Here is a 27,711-nt window from a genome sequence, read left to right on the forward strand (position 1 = left end):
ACGACTGAAAACACGCTTTGCACGAACGAATTTATTTTCAGCGCGCGTAGAAGGAGTTATGTCTCCATATGGCCGGGAGTCTGTGTTGTGGCCACCTCTGTATATGTGGCCTCCTACAGCATTGGCTGAGCTGAAAGAAACGCGCGGTCGTGCGCGTATTTGCGCGTTCGAGGAGCAGGAATGATGGCCTGGGAATGGGTGACTGCTTAGAAATCATTAACATATCTCTTCGTCATTAGTTTCTCTGGCTGGCATTATTCGGAATTCTTGAGTGTTTCTTGCGCCTTGTTTGTAAAAGCAAATCGGGTTTACTCGGAATCTCGCCCGTTCACCACTTTCACGAGTTTCGCCCCGTCACGCGGTTTTCCTATAAGGTTTAAATGCCAGAATGACACATGGTTGTAATTTACGTTTTCTCAGCTGATGCAGGTTCGGTGGAGTCTTGTACGGGAACTGCTGGTGTGTTTCGTGGGGCCATAACAATGTGAGAATGCACAAAAAGCGCGGAACGAGCAATTTTATGTAGATCAATATAAACGTTTCCCTTCACAAGGCTTCTTGCGTTTTTATGGAATTGCGCGTTTCACAAGAAATAGCTTGGTTTAAGGCTTGTGAATAGCTCTTGCAATCGTATGTAATTATTATACTAACTAGCAACAAAAAAAATCTGCACCAAGACAGCACACGGTTGAGCAATAGAAGCAAGCAGCAGATCACCGTTCGGCGCAGCTGGCGCAACACATGCTATAGCTAGCGTTCAAACTGCGTGCGGCCGAAACAGAAGCCGGAAGTGGGGTTGAGTTACACTCAACCGGACACTGCCATTCGGCCGCTGGCCTGTATGGCAGTGTCCGCTCCTGTCAAATTCGTTTCTCTATACGGCGCGAGCATGAGCGAAGACGAAGAAGAAAGAAGTGACTGGCAAGACTGGGGGCTGCATAAGCAAGCAAGCAAGCAAGGCTGCACAAACCCTTCGGACGCATCTTTCAAGTGAGAAACGCGCTAAGTACCTTGACATCACGAGTGCGTGTACTTGTTCTGCGCACTCGAAGGCAGTTGTGTGAAACGTTAGGCAGTTTGTTTCGGTAGCACCGGGTGACAACTGTCTAGCACTGCTCGCGGCAGTGACGCCCCAAAAGGCGATGCACAGAAACCAACCGCAAGGTTCAGCGTTGCAGTCAAGCTTCTCGGATAGTGCTCTGACTGCACGCGGGGACATGTTTGTGCGACACAGCCAAGGAGATTTAAAGAGAGAGAGAGAGAAAAAAGAACATACTTAAGTCCAGTTGACAACCGCGCAGAGCGATGCATTCTTGGTGTGATTGGCTCATAAACATATGAGTGTCTATATGAAGAGTGCATTTCGAAGTAATACAAATATTAGTAATAGCAGCACGTTATACGATAAAATAATTTTATATTGCAGTGAACTATAGGAAGGCTGGGTAATACATATGCATATTTACATGCAGTACATCCTATGCGTATAATTTGTATAAATTTTCAGTTGTTCCATAGCGCCGTGATGCACTCGTGGTGTTTCCCATGCGTCCGTTTCTTCTTGTCCAACAGCGATCGAAACGCGGCAAGCGTCTCAACGCGCTGGCTTGCCTGTGAGAACGGGTGTTCTATGCCGCTTGTCGACGCATTCGTCCGTGGCGTAATGGTGTCACCATCAGGCTTTGGTCTAGAGGTCTTGTGTTCGAATCCTGCAGTCGATAACGTTATTCACATTTATTTCGTTATTTATAGTGCCGTGCTTTGCCGAAAATGACGAGTTCGCGAAGTTGCAAAGTCGTTTGAAACTGAAAGAACAAAGCTGAGGCAAATTCATGTCCTAGCCATGGCATAGAGTTTCCTACAATAATCCCTAGAGGGAACTGTGGCGCTGCAATCGTTCAGCCACCATGTGAATCAAGGGTAGTACAAGAATTGGACTGTTCTTGGTGTTTGGTGATTCAGACGTTTACGTTTTCTATGCCTTCAATGTCGTAAATTTAAGAGCCTTCTCTTCGAACTGCACAGACGTTGCGAACATGCACAATTGCTACTAATTACAACGATTCAGCTTGTCCAGGTGGCGAAATCGAAACGCGCCAAGGGTCTCAAGACACTGGCTTGCCCGCGATAATTTCATAAGGGCGTTTTACGTAGTTTCTCAATGCCTGCGTCGGTGGCGTAATGGTTTCAATATCGGGCTTCTGGCTCCGTATTCAAACCATGCCGTCGGACCATTTTAATGAAGTCTGTGTAATTATTTATTACGTGTTTCTTTGTATAAAATACAAAGAAACACGAAGCCACGAAGCCGTTTGAAGGCGGCAGGACGAAGCATAGGCAAAGTCATGTTCTTCCCATAATTCCCACGCTGGCTGAACCGCCCGATCGGAACTACACTAGCGCCAGAGTTCCCTGCAGCCATTATTGTAGGGAACTAAATGATCCATCATGCTCATGCTGGCTGAAACTCCATGTTTCCTGCTCCTATCATCATCATGATCATCATCATAAAAAACATTTATTGGTCTCTACAGGGTCTTTTGCTGTAGTCCGTTAGGGGATGTGTTACAATTGTGACCAGCTTCGGAGGCAATCTACGTAGACAGCTAAGGAGACAGGTGAGAGAGCTTCAAGGTCACGTAATGGAACGCGTTTTGAGCCGTCTCTAAAACGTATGGAAGATGGATGGATGAATGGATGGATGTTATGAGCGTCGATCCCCTTTAGAACGGGCGGTGGGTTGCGCCACCAAGCTCTTGCTATTGAACTGCCTAATGTCCGACCTAAGTTAAACAATAAATAAATAAACACTATGAACTCCCACACACAAGTTTTCTGATCCCCTATTGCTAACTGTGCTTTTGTACGTCTCCGTTTTCTTTTGTCGTTTCCATACTTTTCGTCCACGAATCCTCCAATCGCCTCCTACTAATGCCTATTGCGGACATGTTTACTTTTCCACTGCTCCCGCTGAACCCAAGGACTTCAAGGAGGCCAGTGGTGCCTAAATCGACCACTGGGTAGACGTCTTCACATTCTAATAAAACATGCTCCATAGTTTCCCTAGCTTTACCGCAGCAAGCACATGCTTCTTGTTCCTTCTTATATCTTGCTTTATAGGTGCGTTTCCTAAGGCTTCTAAGATGCTTCTGCCGCGTGACACCACCTTGCGGCGACAAAAAAAAAGTTGGGAAAAGCAAACATTATTTCTGTATTTTAAGTCTTTGCGCCAGCGAACCTATGAAAAACACGAGATAGTTTACGTTATGTGTGTCGGATAGCATGTATATGTTTTTTGTGCACAGGCAAGCTTCCTGTCGGCTTTCGAAGCATCCGGCTCAACCGCCATCTTGTTTGGACAGGAAACTAGCCTGCATCGTTTTCGACGTTGATGCTGTCTTCGCGAAGCTGTCTACTTTGACGTCTCCTTGAGAATTCGAACGATACCTAAGATAGCCACTGTCCACTTAGCCGTCTACTTAGCCATCTACGGCGAGTATTGGAATGCAGCCAGGGTTTTCTTGAACGCTCTTGACTGGGTTTAGCAGGAGTGGGATCCTTTGTCAAGGGCTCCAACGGCCTCAGCTGCCCTGCGTGCTCGATCCACGAGACCAATTTGGTCCTCGCAGCGGTCACTAGCCAGCAATGCCTCCCATTTATCCGCACTTGGATTTATTATGTTGAGGACTGCTGTTATAAGTTGGCATTCCCATGTGGTGGGATACATGGTGGGCTTTTCGTCGCTCCCTGCGCAGTTGCCAGCGTATCTAGTGGATACATTTTATTTAGTAGTAGTGGTCCCGTAAACGCTAGCGCCACGGTGCCACCTAGTAATTATTGTATGAAACCCTGTGGTTGAAATGGTAAATTCGTAAAATACTTTTTCGCTGCACAGTTCTTAGATGACGCCATCCTCCCGTTAAGGCGTTCCGCGTTACAGGCCAGATGCGTACGAAAAAGTGCCTCAAATTCTGCAAGAAAGCTTCCTTTTATAAAATTTTCCTGAAGTGGAAGCTCCCGTACCTTCTTACCAGAAGAGGTGAAGCCAATGCTTGCCTCCACGCCCACCTCTGAAATAGAGCCGTGTGGGGTGTTATCTGCTTCCAGATCAAGTGATCCGGATCTGTTCAATGCTTGGTCAATTAGAAAATGGAAGGTGGTTGTTCCCGATGATAGTACTACCTTCGCCTTAACGTTGATGACGTTGTCTCCAAAAGGGTTTTCCAAGAAGCTCCAGCTTCATTCTAAAAACCAGTAACAGAATGATACACGTTGACCAGTACCTGTACGGCAATATGCGCTATGTCAAACTCATGGGGTGGGTGCGGAAAGCACTTGCTCTTCTTCACTATCAGCTAGTGTTTTATCGTGCCCCTCACAGGACGGCGGCTATCTTGCTTCGCCTTCCGGATATCATTTCCACTACCCAGAATTAAAAAAAAAAACCTCTTCGAACGCAGCTCGCGACGCGACTCCTGCGGAGCAATGGAGGCATTGGCGGAACACAAACCCCATCTGCTTTGAAAATGCGTCCCCCCCCCACCCGCGTTGATGCACAAGTTGAGAAACATAGGTGTTTGTCAGTGCCCATTTAAAGACTTGGGCGATTTTGTCTTGAGGTTCCAGAAGAGCTGGAAAGGTTAAAATTCTTGCCTTGAGCCTTTGGGTCGTTGAGAGTTTGGCAATAGTACTGAGAGACGTAGAACGTGGGACGCTTGCTTTTACATCGCGTCGCACTAATATACCTATTGAAATGAAGCGTATTAGCACATTCGTGCGTTTGTGTACGTCAATGTGTGTGTGACTAGTTCCAAGGCCTGAGGTGCCATGAATGGAGACAGCGAAGAGTACCTGAAGCTACGATAAGGCAAGAGTGACAACGGCGAGGCGCCTGTCGTTTTGATCGAGTGGCCTTGATGTGACAATAGACTAGGTCATTTTCCTTGATATCGAGGATCAATATCAAGAAGACCACCGAGGTAATGTTCGAACTTTACTGCTGAGGCCAAATGAAGAGTCGCGAAAGCTTATCACACTACTCACTCGCCGTGGAAGGGGAGTGAGAGGGTCTCCGTGAAGTGCCGTTCAGGCATGTATTCGCTATGCCAAAAAACGCTGCGCATTTATTGGAGCGATAGCTCTATTACGCCAGGTACACTCCCCACAAAACACCTGTTTCCGTAAATCTCACCTTCAAGCTCAGTCAAGTTCAAACTGGCATTTAGCCTGCCACTACCAGCGCCTGCTGCTTACGCCCCGCGGGCGCCCTGATCTCGAAAGCGATCTGCGATGTGGACAAAGTGCACCGAGTGCTGGTAGATTCGTACGCGCTGTGCTTTCGACGCTTAGTTCGTGTCGGAGTGAGACGAAGCATGAAGGCCAATTCCCTCGCTGCTGCCCCCGCACCAAGCAGCGCGTGTGTGTTTCGTCTTGTGGTGCAATTGTAAATGCGGTAGTTGCTGCCGGCGCCGAGCAGCGCCTGTGTCATTTCCCAAAGCAAGCAAAACCGTGCTATCGCTCGACAAACTTTGGTTTAACCGCATTCAACCATGGCGACTATTCATCATTTATTTACTCGCGCGTTACCGCCAAGCGTGATGAAAGAATACTTCTGCAATAGGCTAAGGAAGTAAGTAGTCCTTGCGCGTACTTGGAAATACAATGGCACCCATCTTGCGTCTCAATGCATATCATTTAATCGAAACTTTTTGAGAAAGCTTCGTCAACGTTTATTCCAAAACGAGCGTTGCTTCTAAAATTTTTTTAGCTGGTGAGGTTGGTTGAATTGGTGGTGGTGCTATCTTACTTGTAGGAAAACGAAACACTCGATGGCCAAGCCTTCCCTAAGGGCCATGGCCAGGCTTCCGAAAGGCTGCCGGCCGCACAGGAATCGGCGAGCGCATCGCACCAAGCGAACATCTCTTCCTGGTGGAGGGTCGAGTCGAAAGTGGTCATGTGATGACTGCATCCCCATGGAGCAAGATCAGGTGAACAAACCAGACCACGAAGCAAAGGCAACTGCATCGCAGAACCACACAAGGAACGAATAACGCTCACTGACACAAGTGCTGAATTGCAACTGAATGCTGAGTTTCAGTTGCAGAGACAGCCATATACGAATTTGTGGACGCATCAACATCAAACACGCGTGGGCAACCATGGATGCAGTGACGGGAACCTTGCAATAGCAAAACAATTTAAGTTTGCGCATGTATCTGTGAAGCTGACGGTAAACTTTAATCTCGAAATAAGTGCGTGTGCGTGCATGTCCCCGTTTGTTCTCCCATTGTAAGTTTCTGCACTGTGCAGTGACGTTCATTATGGTTAACCACGTCGTCCGTTCTTAAACCTTGTTGCCATGAGATGGAATCACGAGCAGACGTTAGAAAGCTTTGACGCGTCCGCTATTTCAGTATTCTTTTGCGGGTTACCGGGTTGCCAGAAGCGTAAATGTGAAAGGCCGGATTGGTGGTGATACCTGGGGAGGGGGGGGGGGGGCATAGTCCAACCAGACGAACACAGATATATTATTCCAGTCTATTCTAGTACACTGCGATTCTACTTCCCTGCTGGTGTAAATTCTCGGCAGCGGTATAATCGTGAACACGTTAAATCGGGAACACAAATACCTGTCGTATGCGCTGGAACCCTTTTTTTATTCTTCTACAAATTCCTTTCTCAGGCTTCCCTTTCAGTAATCGACCTTGATAATGTACTTCTGCACGGGCTCTAAACTCTGACGGGCGGTCATGAATTCTTGTGTCCTAGCCAGGCTATTTGTCAGACATTTGTCTTGTGTACATTAGTATTCAACCTTCCTCCTACACTTTATAGGTTAAGGTCCTAATTCATTTGTTGCAATTTACCCCCACTGTTGCTGAATAGAACGAGGTTATCTGCACACCGAAGGCTGTTGAGATATTCACCGTTTATACTTACTCTTAACCCTTCGAAATGTAATAGCTTAAATAATTATTCTAAGCACACAGTTAACAGCATTGGAAATATTTTGTTATCGTTTACTGACCACTTTCTTGATAGGTAATGTTTAAATTTTATTGTGGAGAAGCAACCCAGCTGTGGAATCTTCGTAGAAATTTCCCAAGATACTCCTGTATCCCCTTGCACTGCTTGATTATACAATGTGTCTATGACTGCTGTTATCTCTACTGAATTAAATGCCTTTTCATAATCAATGAAAGTCATGTAGAGAAATTGATTGCACTCCACAGATTTCTCCTAGAATATATAGTCCTGCAGCTGGTGGGACAATTAAGAAGAATACCGATGTGTCTTATACGTCATTTTATCCATGGATAGCTCTAAAATTGTGCTAGGTCTAGGATTTTTGCTAACGAAAAGGTGATTTCACTACTGCCGGGCTTGAATTTCACAATTTCAACATGTGGCCTAAAGGGAATAAATAAATTTTAAACTAGCAAAATATGAATCTTTGACCTAGACGTTGCAGTTTCTATATGCGGGCAACCTTGTGCTTAAAGAGGTGACGCATGTTTGCAAACAGAACATATCTATATGCATTCTATATCTAAGAAATTGGTTCTAACTAAAATAAAGTAAATTTATCGTCTTTTAAGCTATGAGTGGAGCTGGTCGTAGAAGTATAACCGCGAAACGCCCTAACTGGGATGTTCTTTCGAGCTTTCTGAGTCTCTGACGTAGCCCAGCCTTACCTATTATTTGTTGACATGGCGAAATACCTTTTCAATTAGAGAACTGTTTATTCAGTCTTTTCTTTCGCAGTACAAGATCAATCGGGCCTTCATCCAGTTCTCCTCCCTGTCACTGTTGGTGCTGTCCGTGTCCGTCATCGTGTACTTACTCAGTGCACAAGGTGCACAACAAGCCAAGAATTCTACTGTGACAGGTGATACTGCCATCAGTGTTCGCGACCATAATAGCCACCGACTTTACGAAGACATTTAGCTCCTTTAGTTACGCCGTACAAATACGAATACGGGACTCGTTTTTCCCTATTCTATCGAGTGCCTGCAAGCAGAAAACCTCGCATGCTGGGCTTCGGGTTTCGGCTTTTCTTATTACGAAAAGACGCAACACACCTGACTGTACAATACATCTGCATTTATTGACTCCGTAATTGAGATTACTTGCTAGAAAAGGGATCAGCAATCACCCTACCACCTTCGTTACGACAGTTATGGACAGTGCATGATAATTTGTGACGGAAGGAGTTACTGTGGCTTGCTTACGTACCGAATCGTCGGCGATATCGGTCGTATCACGTTAGAGAGGTTCTTTATCAAACACACACACACACACACACACACACACACACACACACACACACACACACACACACACACACACACACACACACACACACACACACACGCGCGCACGCACGCACGCACACACACACACACACACACACGCACGCACACACACACACTCACACACACACACACACACACACAATGACAAAACTAGAGCAAGATGAAAAATTTTCCAAAAAGTTTTCCGTTGCTCAATTTGCGCTGCATAAACGTGTTTTTCCGAGCGTGAAAGAAGCCCGCGAAATTCATGTTTCAAGTTTTTCATGTTGCTATGCAATTTTCTCTTTGACATGTTTGATCTAATTATAATGTTAGAGAAGTTGACGAATCAATTAAGATTATTTAATTCGGCGGAATGCAACAAAATAATCTGAGTATCTCCGAGCGACGGCAAACATCACTAACTTGGTTCTGTCCAGCTAGGTGACATTTGCATATTTTTATATTTTGGTGCATTATAGTCGGGACACCCCGCATACCACCCTTAATCTCCTTTCTCATAAGTTCCACCAAGTAACTGTAACATTTTAATCCCGTACCGCAGATGGGAAGCACATTTGTAAAAATTCCCCACCCACTGGAATTTACGTGGGCCTGCGCTGTGGGTACGGTACATTTGATTAAATGACGCAGCGTTCTGTCTCTCTCTCTCTCTTTGTGGCCACTAGCCGTGACGGGTGAGCTAGTTCTCTGTATCGACCCCTGCCACGGCGCCTCGCGAGACGCGGCGCTAGTTCGGCGAGGACCGCCAGGTTCAACCGACGCCAAGGACGTGCTCGCCGCGATGTCCCGCCTGCCCAGAATACTCTCGTTCCCGCGAGAGTGCCGCCAGTGGCCCCTGCAACCGTTCGAGGGCCCCTTCGTCGCGCTGGTCTCCACGCGCCCTCAGAACGCCGGCCGGCGGGACTTCATCCGCATGCGCTTGGCGGCGCCGTCCCTCCACCCGCCCGGATCGTTCCGGCTCATATTCTTCGTGGTGGAGCCAAAGCCCGGAGTCAACAGTAGCTGGTCTCTCAGGAAGGCGCTGCTGGTAGGCGAACGGCGGGCCAGATGCGTGCACTTGTATCCGGCGTTGAGCTTAGCTCGATTTTTAAAACTTCAGAGAAAGCATGTGCATAAACCTAATGAGTCTCTCCATACATGAGGGATACAGATAACATTTCGCTTCGTATGTGTTAGGCAGCTGTTTCTTCGGCGCCTGGAGAATGAGTTGTCGAGCAGCTGAGCGAGCGCAGTGACTTTTCGGGGAGCAAATGGTACCTTGGAGAGACTAGAAGCCTGGACTACTAATAACAGTTGTGTTAAACACTGCATCAACTAAGGTCGTCATTTTTCGTTTGAAGGGCAAACAGGTATTTTTCCCGGGGTGACATTTGCTTGAAGGTTTCCAGGATTGAAATTGTAAGGTCTTTAAAACGCGTCATCATCGTCAGCCTCTATTTTACGCCAACAGCAGGACGAAGGCCTCTGCCAGAGATATGCAGATACCCTTGTCTTGCGCTAGCAGGTTCCAAGTTGTGCGTGCATATTTTCTAATTTCGTCACCTCACCTAACTGTTTGCCATCCTCGACTGCGCTTTCCTTCCCTAGGCACCCATTGTGTAACTCTGATGTTCCACTGGTTACCCGCACTACGCCGTTGCGTGGCCTGCCCAGCTTCATTTTTTCCTCTTACGAGGAAGCTTTAGCTTGGGTCCAACTCCAATGCCGCCTATTTAAATACACGTAAGATACTGAAAAGCTTTTCTGTTATACCTACTTGGCCCACTTTAATGAAATTTGTTGCTTTCGAGAGAGGAAGCTAAATTGTAGTGACAGTTGGAAGCGAAACTTCAAATTAAAGCCCGAATTTTCTTAAAGAAATTTTCAAAACTTGGTATGTTTGGAAAATATACGAGCACGACGTTGCAAGATTCGTAGCTCTGCAGCAGGAACAGATATCGCAAGTCTGTAAACTGAATCCGTTATCGCATCCAAAGCAGACAGTTTGTATATGTCAGTCAATACGTCAATCTGTTACACTGTTTACAAAAGTTTTACAAAAGTTCTACTCACAAATTAGTGGTTTAGTTGAGATATACGCATGTTGCATAAGTTTTGTCTACTTTAAATGTACTATTAGGTGCAATTTCAGAATTGTGATATATATTTAATTGAGTTGCAGAGCTATAAACTTGATGACATCCTTTTCTGAAAAATTGCAATTTTCACTCATTTTCATTAAAATATTGACATCATAAATCGAAGATTTGCAGCCAACACTCACTAGTTTTAACTTTTGGTTTTAAATGCAAGAAACCTGATGGAATAGGTGCTTTGGTTGCTGAGAAAAACGATTTCTGCTTTCTCATGTATTTAGATAGGAACAACCGAGCTAAAATTTGCCCATAAATTTGCCCATAAAATTTGCCCCATAACGTGAATACTATTTTAACAAAACTTAGTCGTACGTATAACTGGTGTTCTGAACTGGAACCAGTACCTCATTTTACTGTCGGTGAAATTAATGATTTATAACGCCCTCTTTCCTTTTCCCTTAGATCAATGTCTCTTTTTTCGTTGGAGCAACAATGACCGCAATAATTTTGTCGAGGCTTCTAGGAATACCAAAGAATATTCTGAGAAGAAAGACAATACATACAATACAACGTACAAACATACAATGACGTACAATCGACTTGTGTGCTTAGAATGAATATCAACAATTATAATAAGTGACGTATCAAGGCAGACCTATTGCGTGAATATTTCATTTGTTTCATGTGGCTATGTTTTATTTTTGTTGAGACGATAAACATTTGCCCTAATGATCACGTGCATGTTGCAACACAAAAAAAGAACACACTGAAAAATGGAAGGTTCCTCACTGTGGTACGTACTATATGTTATGGAAATGCTCATCAATACCCTTCCTTGTGTATTGAATAATTTCTAAAAAGATGGATTGACCCACTAAAAATAAAACTAAGTGAGTAAGCCAGCATTATTTCCTGTGGGTTGTAGAAATATCCAGAATTATTATGCTGACGTAGAAAATGTTCCGCAGAATTATTTACCCACATTTGCATTTTGCTTTGTATCACATATATCTTTTTTTACTTTTGTTGTTGATACACCAATTGCGTTCCCATGTTCTCCCGCTTCAGCCAGTGTTCATACGGATGCGAGGGTCCCTTCTAGCCTTCAGCGAACGACCATTCCTCTCGTATTTATTGAAATTGTAACGTGATAAACAAAAATACGGAGAGAAGGAAAGAAAAAAAGGGGACGCGTGCCGAGTCGGGCCGATCAAGCAAACGTGCGTTGGGAGGGCGTAAATGTTCTTAGGATTCGATACATGTGATGCAATATGATGCCCCGTAAAAACGCGAGGCTTGTGTCCTGTGGGTATGTAATGATTTTACTTGCGTCGGCGTGGGGAAAGGCTCTGGGTGACATGAATGACGACGAGTGCTACGATGCGCTCCCCAGCTACAAGGGTCTGAACGGTGGAAATGGTTGCGAATACGAGGAGTTCGTGACCGCCATCGGCCACAACTTCGCACATGCCTCGTCCGTTTGAGTACTGCGTGATATTGGTGCGGTGGACGGCATTCTCCTGGGCTTCCTTTGTCTCCCTGGTAAGGGCTCTGACCCCGGCTTGTCCGCACTCAGAGTGGTGTTCTTGTTCCGCATTGCAGGAAGGAGGCTATGATGATTCGGGCACAGATGGAGTGTTTCAGTGGTTCGAGTGCTCGCTAAGTTGGTATTGCCTGGTTTCGGAAAGCCGGGTGTTTCAATCGTCTGCACCCTGGACCACATTTGTGGAGTCGCTGAAGTTGATTACTGCGATGGACTCCTATTAGTTCATTAAGCACATTGCCATTGCACATTGCCAGTAAGCAGTGTGTAGTAATATGTTAATCTGTTATTCCGGGATTTGTAGGAAAAATGTGTTACGAAATGTGGTGCGTGATGGGGCTTATGATGCAAGCGCTGACTACGTGTAATCCATCTTGCTCTTTTAATCCAGGCCAGCGGTTGGTGATTGGCTGGATCATGTGCTTATATTGGTTGGTTTGCAGTTTGAAATGTAACAAGCGTGTGAATTTGCAAGTCCGCTTGTATCTGTAGTCCTAGAATTGATTGTAAGGCTTTGAAATATTCGTGTGAGGAACCCCTCCAAATGCGCAGCAATCAGCAATGAAGGGTGTGCCTCACACTGGGTGAAGCGGACGATGCGAAGTTGAGATATTTCTGCAACACACATGAAGTGACACTGTCGCACACAGTTTGCACCATGTTGAGGGCTTCCTGAAGCCCATGCTGAATGTTGTTTCATGAGCCTCCTGTTTCTCTGAGGCTCACATAATCTGCATTACGCGTGGATCAGGTCAAGGGTTCGCGTCAGCAAGTGCGGGACCCGGGCCATGGCGATGTTAAAAAAAAGAAAAGGTCTAGGGTAGCACAGAGCCTCGCGGGATGCCGCGTCCTAGGACATGGACTCTGTCGGATCGCAGGTGCCTACATCTAGCGTAGCCGTTTGGTCTTTCCGGAAAAACTTCATGGATTCACAGGTGCGCCAACAACAATGTGACGAGAAAATAAGGTCGTGAGAGACGTACTCGACGGGTTCATTGTGATTCAGTACTAGAGCAGGTCGGTTTTGATACAAACTAGGACCGCCGACAACATCCCCTTTTTAGCTGTGGGAGAATGTCCTGGGTAGACGTATTGGCTTATTGGCCGTAAAGTTTGTGCGGTAAGAAGCCTCAGGCCTAGCTCTAGAAAGTGTTGGAGCGGCTGTAGTATTATATGCTCCACTGCTCTCTCTAAGCACAAGATTGGCCTTAGGCTGCATAGGGAGAGAGGTTTACCTGGCTTGGGGATAACAGTCATGCCGGCGCGCCGCCTCCACCACTGGAGAAACGTGCCTGACCACTAGCGTTCATTGTACAATGTTGTTGGTTAATTGACTGGTCGTGTAGATTTCGAAGTAAGGGGTACTCTATGTTGTTCATCTCAGGAACGGTGTAGTATTAAATACTTTTCAGCGCCCCTTTCATCTCATGTTCCATGATATCCGCGTCTAGGGGTGTTTTTAAGAGAATTTGAGTTATAGGGGTTCGGGTAGAGTGGCTATGTGCCAAGGCTCTAGTTGTATGAGTAGAGTTCTAGTTGTTTGAGAATACAGAAATCACGGGCCTGCGGGTCCCACAGCCCTGGCTGTTTGGGACCACTATTATCCTTTCGCTCGCACTGCAGCGTCATGGTTGAGAGGTGGCAGTGGTGGGTGACCTCGGTTGGTTTGGTTGCGCTTCTTCACTCAAGTCAATGGATACCGCTTAAAGCCGAGTAGGGTGCGCTGGCGTCTTCCTTGCAGCAACACGCCAGGAGACCAAGGGAATTGCTCAAGAACTTGTCAAAGCTGGACAAAAATATATTGCTGCTACCGATGCTTTCGAGCATTATTTTCCCAACTTGCACACCCTACTCAGTCTCTTTGAGTGCGGATATGCTAGGCTTGAGGTCGTGTGCATGAGGTTATAGGGTGTGGCGAACTGGGTAAACTCTTGGCTATAAAACTGCCGGCCATTACCAGTGCGTAATTCCCAATGGAGGCCGAATCATGAAAACATGGCACCGAGTTTTATTGATTACGGTGGTTGTTGACTCTTAAGGACATGTCACGCAGCTCGTCCACATATACAAATTTAGACAGCATATCTTAAAGGGCCCCTCACCAGGTCTGGCCATTTTGAGCTGACAAGCGCAGAGCATACATTACACGATAACGATCGTGTCTACAAAGTATTAGGTCACTACGCGCCACGGAAAGATCTGGAATTTCAATCCGAACGCCGTTTCCCACTTCACTCGCGGCCGCCGCGGTCCAAGCCGGACGGTGACGTAATCGTGCCCCTGCGCCTACGTAATCGTGTCCGCAGTGTGACGTCGCCCATGGTGACACGTCACTGCGAGAATTATTCAAGGTAGCGTCTGTTATTTGTGTGATCTCTACCTTAAATTGACGCATTGAAGTTTACAGAAATAATACTTACAGATGTACTTCCGCTTCGTCTGCTTGTTCCCACGGTCGTTCGGTCACGTGCGCAGGTACCGAAACTATGCCACTTTCTTCCGTGTTCCAGCGCAGTCACGCTCTGCGATCCGCTTGTTCTGCCTCAGTATTCGTGTAGCACTGAATTATATCGCTAATCATGTTTCTTTGTGCATAGGGCGCAAAATCTTGTGCTGCGCGATCGAGACAACAGCTCGCGCGTGGCACGGTCAGCGGAAACGCGTAGCTCAGGAAAAAAAAGCAAGGAGAAAAAAGAAATGAAGGCGGTGCCTGTGACGTATGCGTCACGCGATCCTCGAGCTCTGGTATGGGAGAACACAGGGACGGAATTTCGCTTGCGAAGACTAGAGGGGGCGAGTGGAGAGCGTGTCTCGCTTGGCAGTGGAACCCGCCTGCTGAAATTATGGGTTTGCGGCACTGAAGTATTTATATCTGGGCTATTAGTGAGCCGATTTGAAAAATTTTTCCGTCAGAAGGTTTTCTAGAAGACACGTAATAACTTCCAGCGTATAACCAAAATTTGCTATGGGGCCTGGTGAGGGGCCCTTTAAAGAACCCCAAGTAGTCCAAACTAATCAGACTACGGCGTGCCTCATAATCACATCGTGGTTTCGGCATGAGAAATCCAGAATTTAAAGACAAGGTAAACCCTATTCTTACCCCCAACTCGTTCATGAAATCTTTGTCTTTTATTGGTGTCAAATAGAGGTCGAATGGTCTTCCAACTTCTTTTTCAGTGCCGGTATCAAAACCGTCTGCACTGGCGAGCCTCTTCTGATGCATACAAATGTATGAATGAGTTAGAATTACATATAATAATAATAATGGAGAAGATAGGTGGCGCCACTCTGGTTATCTGGCTGCATATCATGCTCCGTTTACACCTGTCCTTGGCCCGGTCCAGGGCCTTGCCCGCCCCTGGGTCTACTATTCATCTTTTCACAAAGATTTCCGCCGCAAGTGGACACCATACGACTGCCGGTCCGACGCCAGGCTGGCCCTCCAGGCCCCTTCAAATCTACAAAGCGGCGCGGCGCCGCGCTAACCCTAACCCGCCGCGCCTGCACCTCTGAAATGCAGCGTCTCACGAAGACCCGGCAGCCGACAGCCACCAATGCCCCGCCGGCCTCCTCTTCTACCGCCGCCGGTGCCACTGTGCCTACTCTGTCAACGCTGAATGTTACCAGCGACGTGAATAATTCTAAGCCGGCAGCCCTGCCTCAACCGGCTGCATTCCTGCACTCCGCGCACACCACCGTGCATATTCCGGCCACGTTCAACGCTGTGAGCAACGCTGAGAGCTCTGACTCGACCGCCGCGTCGCAGTCGGCGTTCGTCGCCTCTATGTCTCCTACGACCAAGCTCCACGCTGTCAGCGACGCCAAGAGTCTCGGACCACTAAACATGTCGCAGCCAGCAGCGTTCACCGTCGCCGCCTCGGATGCCGCCGCGTCTATTACGGCCACATTGACGCCTGTTGTTAAGAGCTGCAATCAGACATCAGAATCGCAGCTGAACGCGCTTGTTGCAGCCGCTCCCACCGGATCCACCACTTCTGCCGTGCTGGACAGTGCAAACTCTATGCCCGCCGATGTCATTCCCAATGTTTCGAGATGTGTTTCTGTCGCCCCTACCTCCTTGACCACCGTGTATCCGGCTGACGACTCGTCGGCGGAGATGGATTTCACGTCGTCCCCAGACAACGACCATAATACGCCATCATTAGAAAGCGACTGGAGCACCGTCAGTACCAGCCGTAAACCTGCCTCCGCTGCCCGCCCTCGCACCGAGCTCATCTCAGTTGGGATCCAACTTCCGCCCGGTACCCTCACTCCCAAGCTGCCTCTTTACGACTTGCTTGCCGCCATCATCTCCGCCACACATCTCTCCTCCAAAACCAGCGCAGAGATCACCCTTCAGGCCAAGCCAGCTCAGAGCCTTGTATTTCTGAAAACACACTCCCCTCTCACCGCCCAACTCCTACTTTCTCTCACGCATCTTCAGCTCCACGGTAAGCCAATCACCGTCAAAACATATGCCCCCAATCCTCCCATTTCCTGCCTCGGCGTCATTCATAACGTCGGTGGTCACTTTACTCCTGCTCAGCTAATGCATGACCTTGAATGATACATGACTGATATTCTCGCTGCTCGTATAATGGGCAACACAGAATCAGTGCTCATAACCTTCGCTGGCACTGTCATACCCCACTTCGTTTATTTTAAACGCGTCGCTTTCCGATGCCGCCCTCATAAGCCTAAGCCCCCCACATGCACCCGTTGTCTTGCTCTGGGACACCGTGCTCACCAATGCCCTCAGCACAACGTTCCGGCCAAGTATCGCCGCTGTGCTGCTCCCCTACCCGCAGATCCTACCGCTCACGCGTGTGCCCAACCATGGTGCATTCATTGCCAAGTAAACACACATCCCTCTCTCGACCCCACCTGCCCCTTCCTCCTCGCTAAACAACGCGAGTGTGCCAAAGCCGCGTTTCTCCGTCGCACAGCTTTGCGCAGGGCCACGCAGCCCACCCCTTCTTCCGCCTCTTTCGCTAATCATGCATCTCCTTCAACTCAGGCTCCATCACCTCCAGGCTCCTACGCCGCTACAGTGAAAGGGCCCTCGGTGCAAGCATCCCTTTCTTCCACTACTCTACCCTCGCCATCCCTGATTGACGAGAACCGCTCCTTCGATCTCCGGCTCACAACGCTTGAGCGTCACCAGCGCGAACAACAGCGCATCTCCCAAGATTTACAACAGCAAATCCACGCATTGACACAAACCCTAAAGACGACCACCTCCTCTCTTACATCCCAGCTTACCAAGCTAAATGAGCACCTTCCCACGTTCATCACCCTGTCCCCTAACGCCCAGGTCGCCCCATTGGCTGACCTGGTAGAAACCACCACCACCGCACACCACACTCGCTTGCTTCAGCTCGAAACTTCGATTGTCCAGATCCTCACCACCCTCCAAACCCAATCCAAGCAATTGGAATCATTCGTTTCTATGCTGGGCTCCCTCCAGGAGTCACTGCCCCGGCCAAATAGAAGGAACGTGCCCCCGCAAACTCGTCTACCTCTAATCTATCGTAAACATGGCGCGCGGAGAGGACCTCGAGATTGTGCAGTGGAACTGTCGAAACCTTCGCCATAATAAGACCCCCCTCCACCAGCATCTCCTCACCCGCCCCTCCCTGCCCCATTTTCTCCTTCTCCAGGAGACGCGGACGGCCCGCACAGTCCCAGGTTACCGCGCCTACCATGCCACGACGGGCACACCACTTGCGTCCATTTATGTACGCAGCGACGTCCTCGTCAAGCCACTTGATATCCCCTCCAGCCTCCGTAAATATTTAGTTGGTGTGGTGTATTACCAACCTTCATCGCGTATCTCACTCGCCTTTATGTCTTTCTATAATCCTCCTGCCACATCCTCTTTGTTCACTGCCTTGGGCAAGTTCCTTCATTCTGTTCCCGCCACCACCCATCTCCTCCTTGGGGGCGATTTTAACGCCCCTCACACGCTCTGCGGCTACCCTCAGACCCTCAAGCCCGGCCGCTTTCTCCACTGTCTTGCCCAGGAACGCCACCTCACCCTTCTTAATACCCCTGGCTCCCCTACTCAAGCGGGCGCTGTCTCACAGCGCTCCACGACACCCGACCTCTCTTTCTCTCGGGGCTCCGTCTCCTTTCACTGGCAGGTCACAGCTGAAACGGTCCTCAGCGACCATTTCCTCATTCATATTAGCGCTTCTCTTTCCCACATCCCTCGATCGCACTCAACCACTCACACTGACTGGCACGCATTTCGCACTAATCTCCTTTCCGCCTCCTTTGAATCTTACGACGACTGGACGTCGCGCATCTCCGCAGCGCTTTCGACCAGTAGCCGTCGCGTTCGCTCACGTCACCCTATCCCAGACCCGGATCCTCACTTTATCCGTTTATGGCGTCGGCTGAAACGTCTCCAACGTTCCTTGCGCTCCCAACCCCAAAATACCCAACTTTCCTCTCGGATTGCTGCTCTGCGGGCCGAGATAGTCGCCCATGGCACGTCTCTCAAACATTCTCGTTGGAGTGCGCTTTGTGACGGCCTCGATTCTGCATTACACTCGCGATCCACGTGGTCCCTTTTTAAATCTTTCTTAGGTACGAAGCCTGCCCTTGCTCCCACTCTAGCAAAAGCCCTCACTCAGGGGACTCCCTCCGATGTCTTTGACAAGCTCACTTCTTTGTATCTCCCACCCCCTCTCACACCTTCCTACCCAGCCTACTCTGGCGATCCTAACCCAGACCTCGACCGCCCTTTCACTCTCCGGGAGCTCGAAGCTGCCCTGGCTGCTAATGCTTCTCGCTCGGCTCCCGGTGAGGATACCATCACATACACTACACTCCGCAACCTCCCCGACCACTCCAAGGAATTCCTCCTTCAGACTTTCAACAATGCCTGGGACAGCGGCTCCTTGCCGAGCGCTTGGACATCCTCCCTTATTTCTATGATTCCGAAGCCGGGCAAACCTCCCTCCCTTTCTAACCTTCGCCCTATCTCCTTGACGTCATGTGTTGGCAAGACCCTTGAGCGAATGGCTTTGACTCGCCTCTCTGATTTTATTGAGGCGAAAGAGTTCTTCGCCCACTCTCTTATCGGCTTTCGACGGCGCGTCTGTGCACAGGACGTGTTCCTGATCCTACAGCACACCTTTCTCTCACCCGATCCCAGCCAGATCCACGCTCTTGTGACTGTTGATGTCCGCAAGGCCTTCGACGGTGTGTGCCACGACCATATCCTGTCTCAACTCTCCTCCCTGGACTGCGGACACCGCATGTACTCTTATCTTTGCTCCTTCCTCTCTAACCGTCTGGCTCGTTTCCGAGTGGACACACATCTGTCCGATCCCCACCCGCTCACCCGTGGCACTCCTCAAGGTGCTGTTCTCTCTCCTATCCTTTTTAATCTTGCTATGACCCCTCTCGCCTCCCAACTAGCCCAGATTCCTGGCCTCCACCACATCTTTTATGCCGACGACATCACCCTCTGGTGTTCGTCTTGTTCTCCCGGTCACGAACAGGACACCCTGCAACGTGGCCTCGATCTCATCAACTCCTTTCTCTCCACTGCTGGCTTGTCACCTGCTCCGGAGAAATCCGAGCTTATCCTTCTTAACTACTCCTCATATCAGCGCTCCCATAACGCCCTAATCTCCCTCCACCTTTCCGGCTCTCCCATTCCTATTTTCCCCCACTGCAAAGTTCTTGGCTTCCCGTTGCATGCAGCGAAGAATGTGCAAGCCCTACACCACGCTGTCAGGACTTGTCACTCGGTAACTCACCTCCTGCGGCGCGTGGTCACTCGGCGCTCGGGCCTCCACGAGGCTCATGCGTACCGAGTTGCCCATGTGCTCGCCCTCAACAAGTTCCTGTATTTTGTGCCTTACGTTTCCTTCCCCCACACTCAGCTTAACACCCTCGAGACCGCCCTTGTGGGCCTCTACAAGGCAGCTCTCAACCTCCCTATCACCACCTCCACTGCTAAGCTCTTTGCCACGGGCCTCTTCCATCCTCTTCGTTCTCTTCTCTCTCTTCACCGTGACTCCCAGCTTGCCCGGCTTTCCCTTACCCGTCAGGGACAGTGGTTACTGGCCCAGGCGGGTATCTCTCCCATTCCAGTTTCCTCCTTTACCTCTCCAAAATCCACCCCGGCGCCCAATCTTCGCATTCTCCCCCTCCTGTCCAATGTGTCCCCGGTCCTGCATGCCGGCCGTCGTCACGCGGCCGCGCAGCATCATTCCCCCCTCTTTACTACCCAGGGAGTAGCCTACACGGATGCCTCTTTCATAGCCCCTCGAGGTTCCTGCGGCTACGCTATCTACCATCCCCACCTCCCAGCACCTGAAACTCACACGAGTGGGCCGTACCTACACCCTCCGGATGCACTCACTCTCGAGGTCCTTGCCATTGTACATGCGCTACAATCATTTCCCTCCCTGCCCTCGCTCCCAGAGTACACGATATACACTGACTCCCAAGCCACCATTCGCCACATACAGAACCGCACCCTACCCCATTCACTCCAACAAGAGGTCGAACGAGCGGTCTCCGCACTGCAACCTTCCACCGTTTCCTCCGCTGGGTCCCTGGGCATTCGGGGATTGACGGCAATGAGCTGGCCCATCAGCTCGCCCGTGATGTTTTTAACCGGGCACCGTTGATCCCCTGGTCGGGGCTCTCGCAGGACACTGGGGGACTCTCCCTGCGCCGCACTATCAAGGAAGTTTACCTCCAGCTCCGTCTCGACAAGCCCCTCTACCCTCCCCCTCATCCATCACTCACTGTGCCGGAGGCTCGCCTTCTGCGACACATCCAAATGAATGCACTGGTAACCCCTTCCCGCCTCTTTCTCTATCGCTATCGCTCCGACCCCTCCTGTCCCAACTGCCCCTCTACTTATGCAGACCTATCCCATTGCCTATTCTACTGTCCGGCTGCTCAGCAATCAAGTTCTTATCCTCCCCCTTCGCTTTCCATCACCACCTGGCTCGACTGGCTTGGCGCTGAAGGTGAAGAAGAACAGCGTCGACTGGCCACCCAGGCGGTCGATATGCTCGGCCTGTAATTTTTGGCTGAATAAAAGTCGTATACTACTACTACTACTACTACTACTACTACTACTACTACTACTACTACTACTACTACTACTACTACTACTACTACTACTACTACTAATAATAATAATAATAATAATAATAATCAACAACAACAACATCATCAGCAGCTTATTTTAAGTCCACTGCAGGACGAAGGCCTCTCTCTGTGATCTCCAATTACCAACCGATTCAAACTTGAGGCGGCAAATTTCTTAATTTCATCTCCCCACCTAGTCATCTGCGGTCCACGACTGCGTTTCCGTTCTCTTAGCACTCATTCTGTAACCCTAATGATCCATCGGTTGTCTAACCTACACCTTACATGACCTGCCCAGCTCCATTTCTTCCTCTTAATGGCAATTAGAATATCGGCTATCCCTGTTTGCTCTCTGAACCACACCGCTCTCTTGCTGTCTCTTCAGGTTATGCCTAACATTCTTCGTTTTATAGCTCTTTGTGCGGTCCTTAATGAGACTGACAACTGGCCAGAATGTGTTGTGACACGTTGATGGAAACGAAATGACCATGATTTATAGTTATGTAGTCCAGCACGCTGTTCGCGATTTAAGTAGGAATTATAATTTTGAAGTGGCAAAAAAGCCTGAAAAACCATTAAGTTGCGATACATGGCGGTGAAATCTTAATACTTTGGATGCATTCCATGATATTACTGTAAGCCGACTGTTATTGAGTACATCATTATTTTTTTTAAATTGCAGTTGCTATAACCTTAGACACTTGCACATTGTTCAATGCTTCGGAAATAAAAAACACACGCCTGGCTACGGCAACACGCTAAACCCTGTATCATGTCTAAAGGCATCCTTTCGTTTTCGATCGTATTGGTTTCGTTTTGACGGGTTAAATGCCAAAGCAGTTGGACAGTGAACCACGAGAACACGTAGCTATTATCGCAGAAATCATTTAACAATTCGGAAAACATTAACCACAGGAACATCGACTTCGTAAACAACATTATACTTTGTTACAGCATGGCCACACTTGTCGTCTGCCTCCCACTAATGACGGGTATAATCACTACAGCGCTCACCTATCGCCGTTTTCAGCATGCTTCTAGTGAACGACTACAACGTCACTGCAGATGGCAAAATTCTGATAAAAATGTTTCACGGCGTTTTCCGCGTTGGCACTTCATGATTAAACACTGTAGCCGGTAAGCTTCCCAATGCACTAAAAAAATGGGTACCATGAAAATTGGTTGTCAGTACCTTTAACTTGCTTTCGAGTTTCTTTGTAAGTCTCCAAGTTTCTGCCCCGTATGTTAACACCGGTATAATGCACTGATTGTACAACTTTATTTTTAGTGATAATGGTAAGCTTCCAGTCATGATGTGATAATGTCTGCCGTGTGCGCTCTAACCCATTTTTATTCTGTAAATTTCCTTCTCATGCTCAGGGTCCCCTATGATTAGTTGACCTAGGTAAACGTATTCCTTCGCTGACTCTAGAGGCTTACGGCGATCCTGAACTCTTGTTCCCTTGCCAGGCTATTGATCATTCTCTATGTTTTCTGCATATTAATCTCCAACCCCACTTACCCGGGCGCTTCTGTCTATTTACACCATCTTACCTACGGCTTTGACGCAGCCAAAAATTTCTTTGGCCTTCTGCATTTCTCACTTGCGTCTTTGCTTTGGCGCCCAGCACGAATCGGACAAGCACCAGGACATGTCGATCGAGGGATACGCTCTGTCTTCGATGCGTGCCATGATACTGGAGTGGGCGCCCGAGTTCGCCGTCGCCCCGCGTCTGGTGCTGTGGGCGCGCGACGACGCGCAGTTCGATGCTCGAGCTCTTCTGGCCAGGATGAAACGCCTCGCCCAGACTCCGGGTGACGTCTTCGGTCGCGTATCTGCGTCTGCCAACCTCGACGCCGCAATGAATAAGGGCGCAAATAAGAGGCGAGTGTTAGAGGATTGTAAATGGTAATTTTTGAGTCTGAGTGCAATACGAATCGAATTGTGCCAGCAGCGAATCGAATCGCATGTCAAATACTTTCGAGTAGTCTTAGAAGAATGAGCAGCTATTTTCGGCATTATACAGAACAATGTTTGCATCCTAGAATAACGCTATCAAGTTTCGGTCATCACATTGAATATTATGAGTGCTTGATTAATCAAGCAGGAATGAATAATTAGGAATGAATACGTGCTTTGTGGGCTTACCCAGAGTTTTTCGGAGAGTGTGAATGATCGAAGTTTAGCCGGTAAAGTCTGGCTAGCTCGAAAACGTAGCGTGTTACCTAATTCTGATGTTTAATGTTGGCTATATGGCTGCGGGGATAGCATTTATCGAACGTTTGCTCCAATATATATTGGATTGAGCACAGTTGCCTATACTGCAATGTATTTGACAATTATTCAAGCATTCGAAACATATTTGTATTTACGAATAAAGTGTTCGGCTACAAGATAGTATTCGATATTGTCATATCAATATTCGGTTCATTATTTAAACTTTCCGGATATTCGCCGACCGCTAGACTAAGGACTGGCAGGTTGAGTCGAGTGCTGCCTCAGAGAGTATTACCGGTAGAAAAAAAAAACTTTAGCTATGGACTTCCGAAAAGGCAAACATCATGATAAACCTGATCTCCAAGGTGGGATTGCGTCATAAGCTGGTGGAGTTCAGTCTTTGTAGTACTGGAAGTGTAAGAGCGTGCGGCACATGGACGTGAAGCGACATTAACCTTAAAAGGCTTCTAACACTGTGGAGCTATGCACACTCTGTAGAAAAGGAAGAAGAACAGATTGACAACGTTTATAGTGTGTAAATTCAAAGAGATTGAACATACGAGGTCGTACTAATATGCTTCTCATCCAAGAATGAATGTTATAGGGGGAACTATTTCTACAAGACAAAAATTAGGCAGATGGCCTAATAAACCTAAAGAAAGGCCTTTTGACAGTTCTGCTCATGGGCAACTCTCAACGATTTCCCCCTGTCCTTCGAAAAAGAAATGAGCAGATGCTTTAAGCCGGAATTTAACTGTTAAACAGGAAGTGCCGCGCATAATCTCTATCGCTGTTGCTTCAAAAAAACATTCTTAAGATCTTCGGAGAGGTGACGACAAATCTCCGTGGTGCCTGAACAGCAAAAAATCTACGTGATACGTGCACGTACAAGCAGCTGAGATCATCACAGAATGGTTCGTATCGGAAAACAGCACTATTGAAAGCAACACAGCTCAAAGTGTACACTCGAATAGGAGGCGGTGTAGTGCAACAACACGGAGGTTCTGGCATCGCGACGCAAGCGGCTGCTTACAGAATGCTACATTGGCGGTAAGGTGTCAATACAGGGTATAGACTACTTTAGTTTTTATACTCGGGTGTCGCCATCTTTGCTTGTTACAAGAACAATTTCAGATTTTCTGTGCTAATACGTCAACATTGTCATGAGAGACTGAGCGCATGCGTAAACCATTATATTGCATAAGTAAATTAAATTAAATTCTGGGGTAATACATGGCAAAACGCTCATCTGACTATGAGGCATACCGTAGTGGGGAACTAAGCATAAATTTTGGCAATGCGTAGTCGTTTAACCCGCACCAAAGCCTTAACTGCCACGGGCGGTATTGTATTTCACATCCATTGAAATGCGTCTCAATATTCCTTGTTATGCAAGTAACTTGATTGTAAGTGTCGCGCACCGTACCGCTCACAATAGGGCAGGCAAATCCCATTCCACAAACGAAAGCCTTTATTACCATGAATTCAAGAGAAACTTAGTGAAACAAGTGAACAATATTTTGTGTTAAACTTTGTCTAGCAGAATATGCGACTGCCAACTAGCTTATTGCACCGATGCTCAGAGCATGTTGCGAGGTGAAACGCAGGAAGCTCGCAAAGTAGAGGTGCAGATCGTCGAATACAACTATCACCTCCCTTCCTGTCAGAATTCTTGGTTCCATAACAGGATTTTCATCACTGTTGCCTTCTTGACGTTCGCGTCCTTCTACCTTAGATTGCTTTGAATAGCTCGTTGGTTGCCAGTTAACCACCAGGCCCTCATCAACTGCGACGTATTCGTGCGCCGTGGCATCCGTTGTCGCATTACGAGCATTTCGTTCCGTGCATTCGTTTTGTGTGGCTCGCATTAACTCAAGGTTAACCTTTCATAGGCTGTGCCTGAGCCTAATGCTTTCAGGAAGCACTGTGGAAGGCGACATAGAAGCGTGGACCGACCTGAAAGATGACTTTGGCAGTATACGCACGCCAACAATTAGAGCTAGCCGACTGTAATGTACTCACCCTTACGCAGGCAGTAATTAATAAACGGACTGCAAATTTAGAAACTATATAAGTTTGTACTTATGAAAGGGTCCTTTACAAAGTATAGTTTATTTAAATTTGCAGAAATAGGCCATTTATTAAAAGAGATGATCAAGGTCAACATTGAGTTAATTGGATATTGCACTGAAACGCCGGCACCGTACGTCATCGTGACGTCACAGATCTCAATGCGTTTATTCGTATCTGGACCTTTGTGGCTCAATATTATTTCTGCCAAACTCGCTAAGTCCAGCCTCAGGATCTTTTAAAACACAATGTTCTTCCTATTTACCTATAAAAAATGCACCGGGTCTGAGTAGACTGTGTCATAGTCCTTGACGTTACACTGAGATGGTGCGCAAACTTCAAGGTTGCGGCGCTACTGTTTCTTCATTTCTGAGGAATTTCTGGCTTTCCAAGCCTCCTCTGATGATAAGACTTACTTGTTGTAAACAGCGCCCTGCAGAGAGTGCGCTTGCAAGCTTGTTTTCAAGGACGCGGAGGTTATTTCCAGGGAAAGCAGATTCAACGGCCTTAAGGTAACAAAAGCCTTCCACATCAGGGGAAATGGAGAGGGGTGCATTAGCCACCCGTCATTTAATCTGTGTGATATGGAATACGGGTATTTATGCTCCACGTGCTACCGTTGACTCAAGTGGCCTTCCAGGTGTAGGCTGGTTTTAAAGAGAACCTTTCTTTGCCTCTTTCTTGGACGCTCCTGCTGCTGCTGCTGTGGTGCTGCACGTCGCTAACGCCGGTCCCGTTGGCACGTGGTTGAGAAGCACGCCACTAGCACCGGCCTCGTCGGGACGTGGTTGAGACGTGGAAATGTCACAAAAAACATAAAAGGCATGCGCTGTCGGTCGTTTGTTTCATGACATTTGTTTATGAGCTGTGATTCTCAAAATTCCGAGGAATAACTGTAAGGAATGTAAGATACGGTAAGCGCCACGCGGAAGGCTTGCGTGGTTGTGGTTCAGCATGTTTGTTCGCCAACTGACGCTCGCGGCGTCAAAACCGGATATTGTGTGGCACCGAATTTTCTAAACGCTATCGCATTAGTACATGCCAGGAGTGTGGCACCAAGGAAAGACGACCCGAGAAGCTCGTGTCATTTACACCGCATCCCATGTGCACAGTGCCATGTAGACGCCGTAACTAGGCGTGCAGTGAAGTGAAGGAGAGGCCACGCTTGTCTCCGTGCTCCCCCGCAACAGCAACAACAGTAGAGGGAGGAGGTGGGGATAATGTTAGCGAGAGAGTAGAGGCGACAATTTTGAGAGCTTCAATGCTACAACGTAGAACGGCGTCGAAGAGTGCCCTTAGCGCAAAGGAGACGAAGGCTCCAATAAAGCGTCGAGCGCAGCAAGGAAAACAAACACAAGCGGGGCAGGCAAGGTAACATTTCACTTCACGTCATTACGGTTGTATGCTGTCAATATATCAACGCCAAATAACGCCAATGAATGCAAAGAGCAGACAAAGCTTCGCTTACATCGATTCCCACAGTGCGTGTGATCTGCATATTTTTTTCTAAAGGTTTTATCTAAAGGTTTTCCTTCCTACGTTGTTAAGATTGATAGTTTGACGTGACTCAGGCTGGACACTATTTAAGGTGGATTATGTGCTTTCAATAAATCAATTGCTGGTCCGTGCTCGTCTGTATTACTTCTTACCTTGTGTCCTGCCCTACCGCGAGGTTGGTTAAAGAAGAGTAGTACATATGCCCCGCAAAGAATTTTTCACGCTATTACGTTATTTTACGTTATTTTCACGCCTAGCTTTCTTTTGTGCTGGCCTCACACGCAGAAGCTCTCCGTGGCACCGGCTTGAGCAGTGCGCCTACTTCCTCAAGATGGCGGCCCTAGTTCGGCTGAGCAGCGTCTACGAAGACGTTCCTCGCGGATTGGACGGAAGCGATGAATTCGAACTTGTGACGCCGTCTCTCGCCGCTCGTGCGAACCTGAGCCTTGTGGCTATCGACGGCCCCTCCCCCTGCCTGCCTCCCGGAAGAACTGTCCAGCCGACGTCGAGCCAGACGAGCAAGCGTGTATCGTCTGTTGGACGATTCCTTGCGAGCCATTGATGACCCGAACGCAAACTGAGTTTTTACCTCAGACACTAACTGCTTCACGATGGCGTTCTTAAGTCAAAAACGGAATTAAGATTTCACACTTCCAAACAACGGAAAACAACCTTCAAAGCCAGAAAGTTTGAAATTGTTACAGTACGGTTTGTTCACGGCTACACTATACGGGCGAAGCTCTTAATATTCGATTTTCTAGAATCAGAATGGCTAAATGAGATGCGTGAAGGATTTCTTTCCCTAAAACTACCTTAAATTATTCGTATTAAATAATAATGTGTTGCGAGGCTCAATTCACAGTCTTA

The 27,711-nt window shown here is 48.0% G+C and overlaps 1 protein-coding gene across 3 annotated transcripts; it reads left to right on the top strand.

Annotated features, from left to right (window-relative positions):
• Positions 1-815: 815 nt before the first annotated feature.
• LOC135913228 (uncharacterized) lies at positions 816-27,711 on the top strand. 3 transcript variants are annotated; one of them, XM_065445833.1, is made up of 6 exons: positions 816-990; positions 5,813-5,987; positions 7,750-7,888; positions 8,984-9,345; positions 22,688-22,944; positions 27,130-27,711. In XM_065445833.1, exons 1-6 carry the CDS (start codon positions 842-844, stop codon positions 27,404-27,406), a joined length of 1,359 nt encoding a protein of 452 aa, XP_065301905.1. In that variant the 5' UTR covers positions 816-841; the 3' UTR covers positions 27,407-27,711. The 3 variants fall into 3 exon arrangements, with proteins under 3 accessions (XP_065301905.1, XP_065301906.1, XP_065301907.1); XM_065445834.1 differs by having other exon boundaries at positions 7,765-7,888; XM_065445835.1 differs by having other exon boundaries at positions 7,792-7,888.

The sequence above is a fragment of the Dermacentor albipictus genome, chromosome 5 (genome assembly GCF_038994185.2).
Source record: "Dermacentor albipictus isolate Rhodes 1998 colony chromosome 5, USDA_Dalb.pri_finalv2, whole genome shotgun sequence".
Taxonomy (NCBI): Eukaryota; Metazoa; Arthropoda; class Arachnida; order Ixodida; family Ixodidae; genus Dermacentor; species Dermacentor albipictus.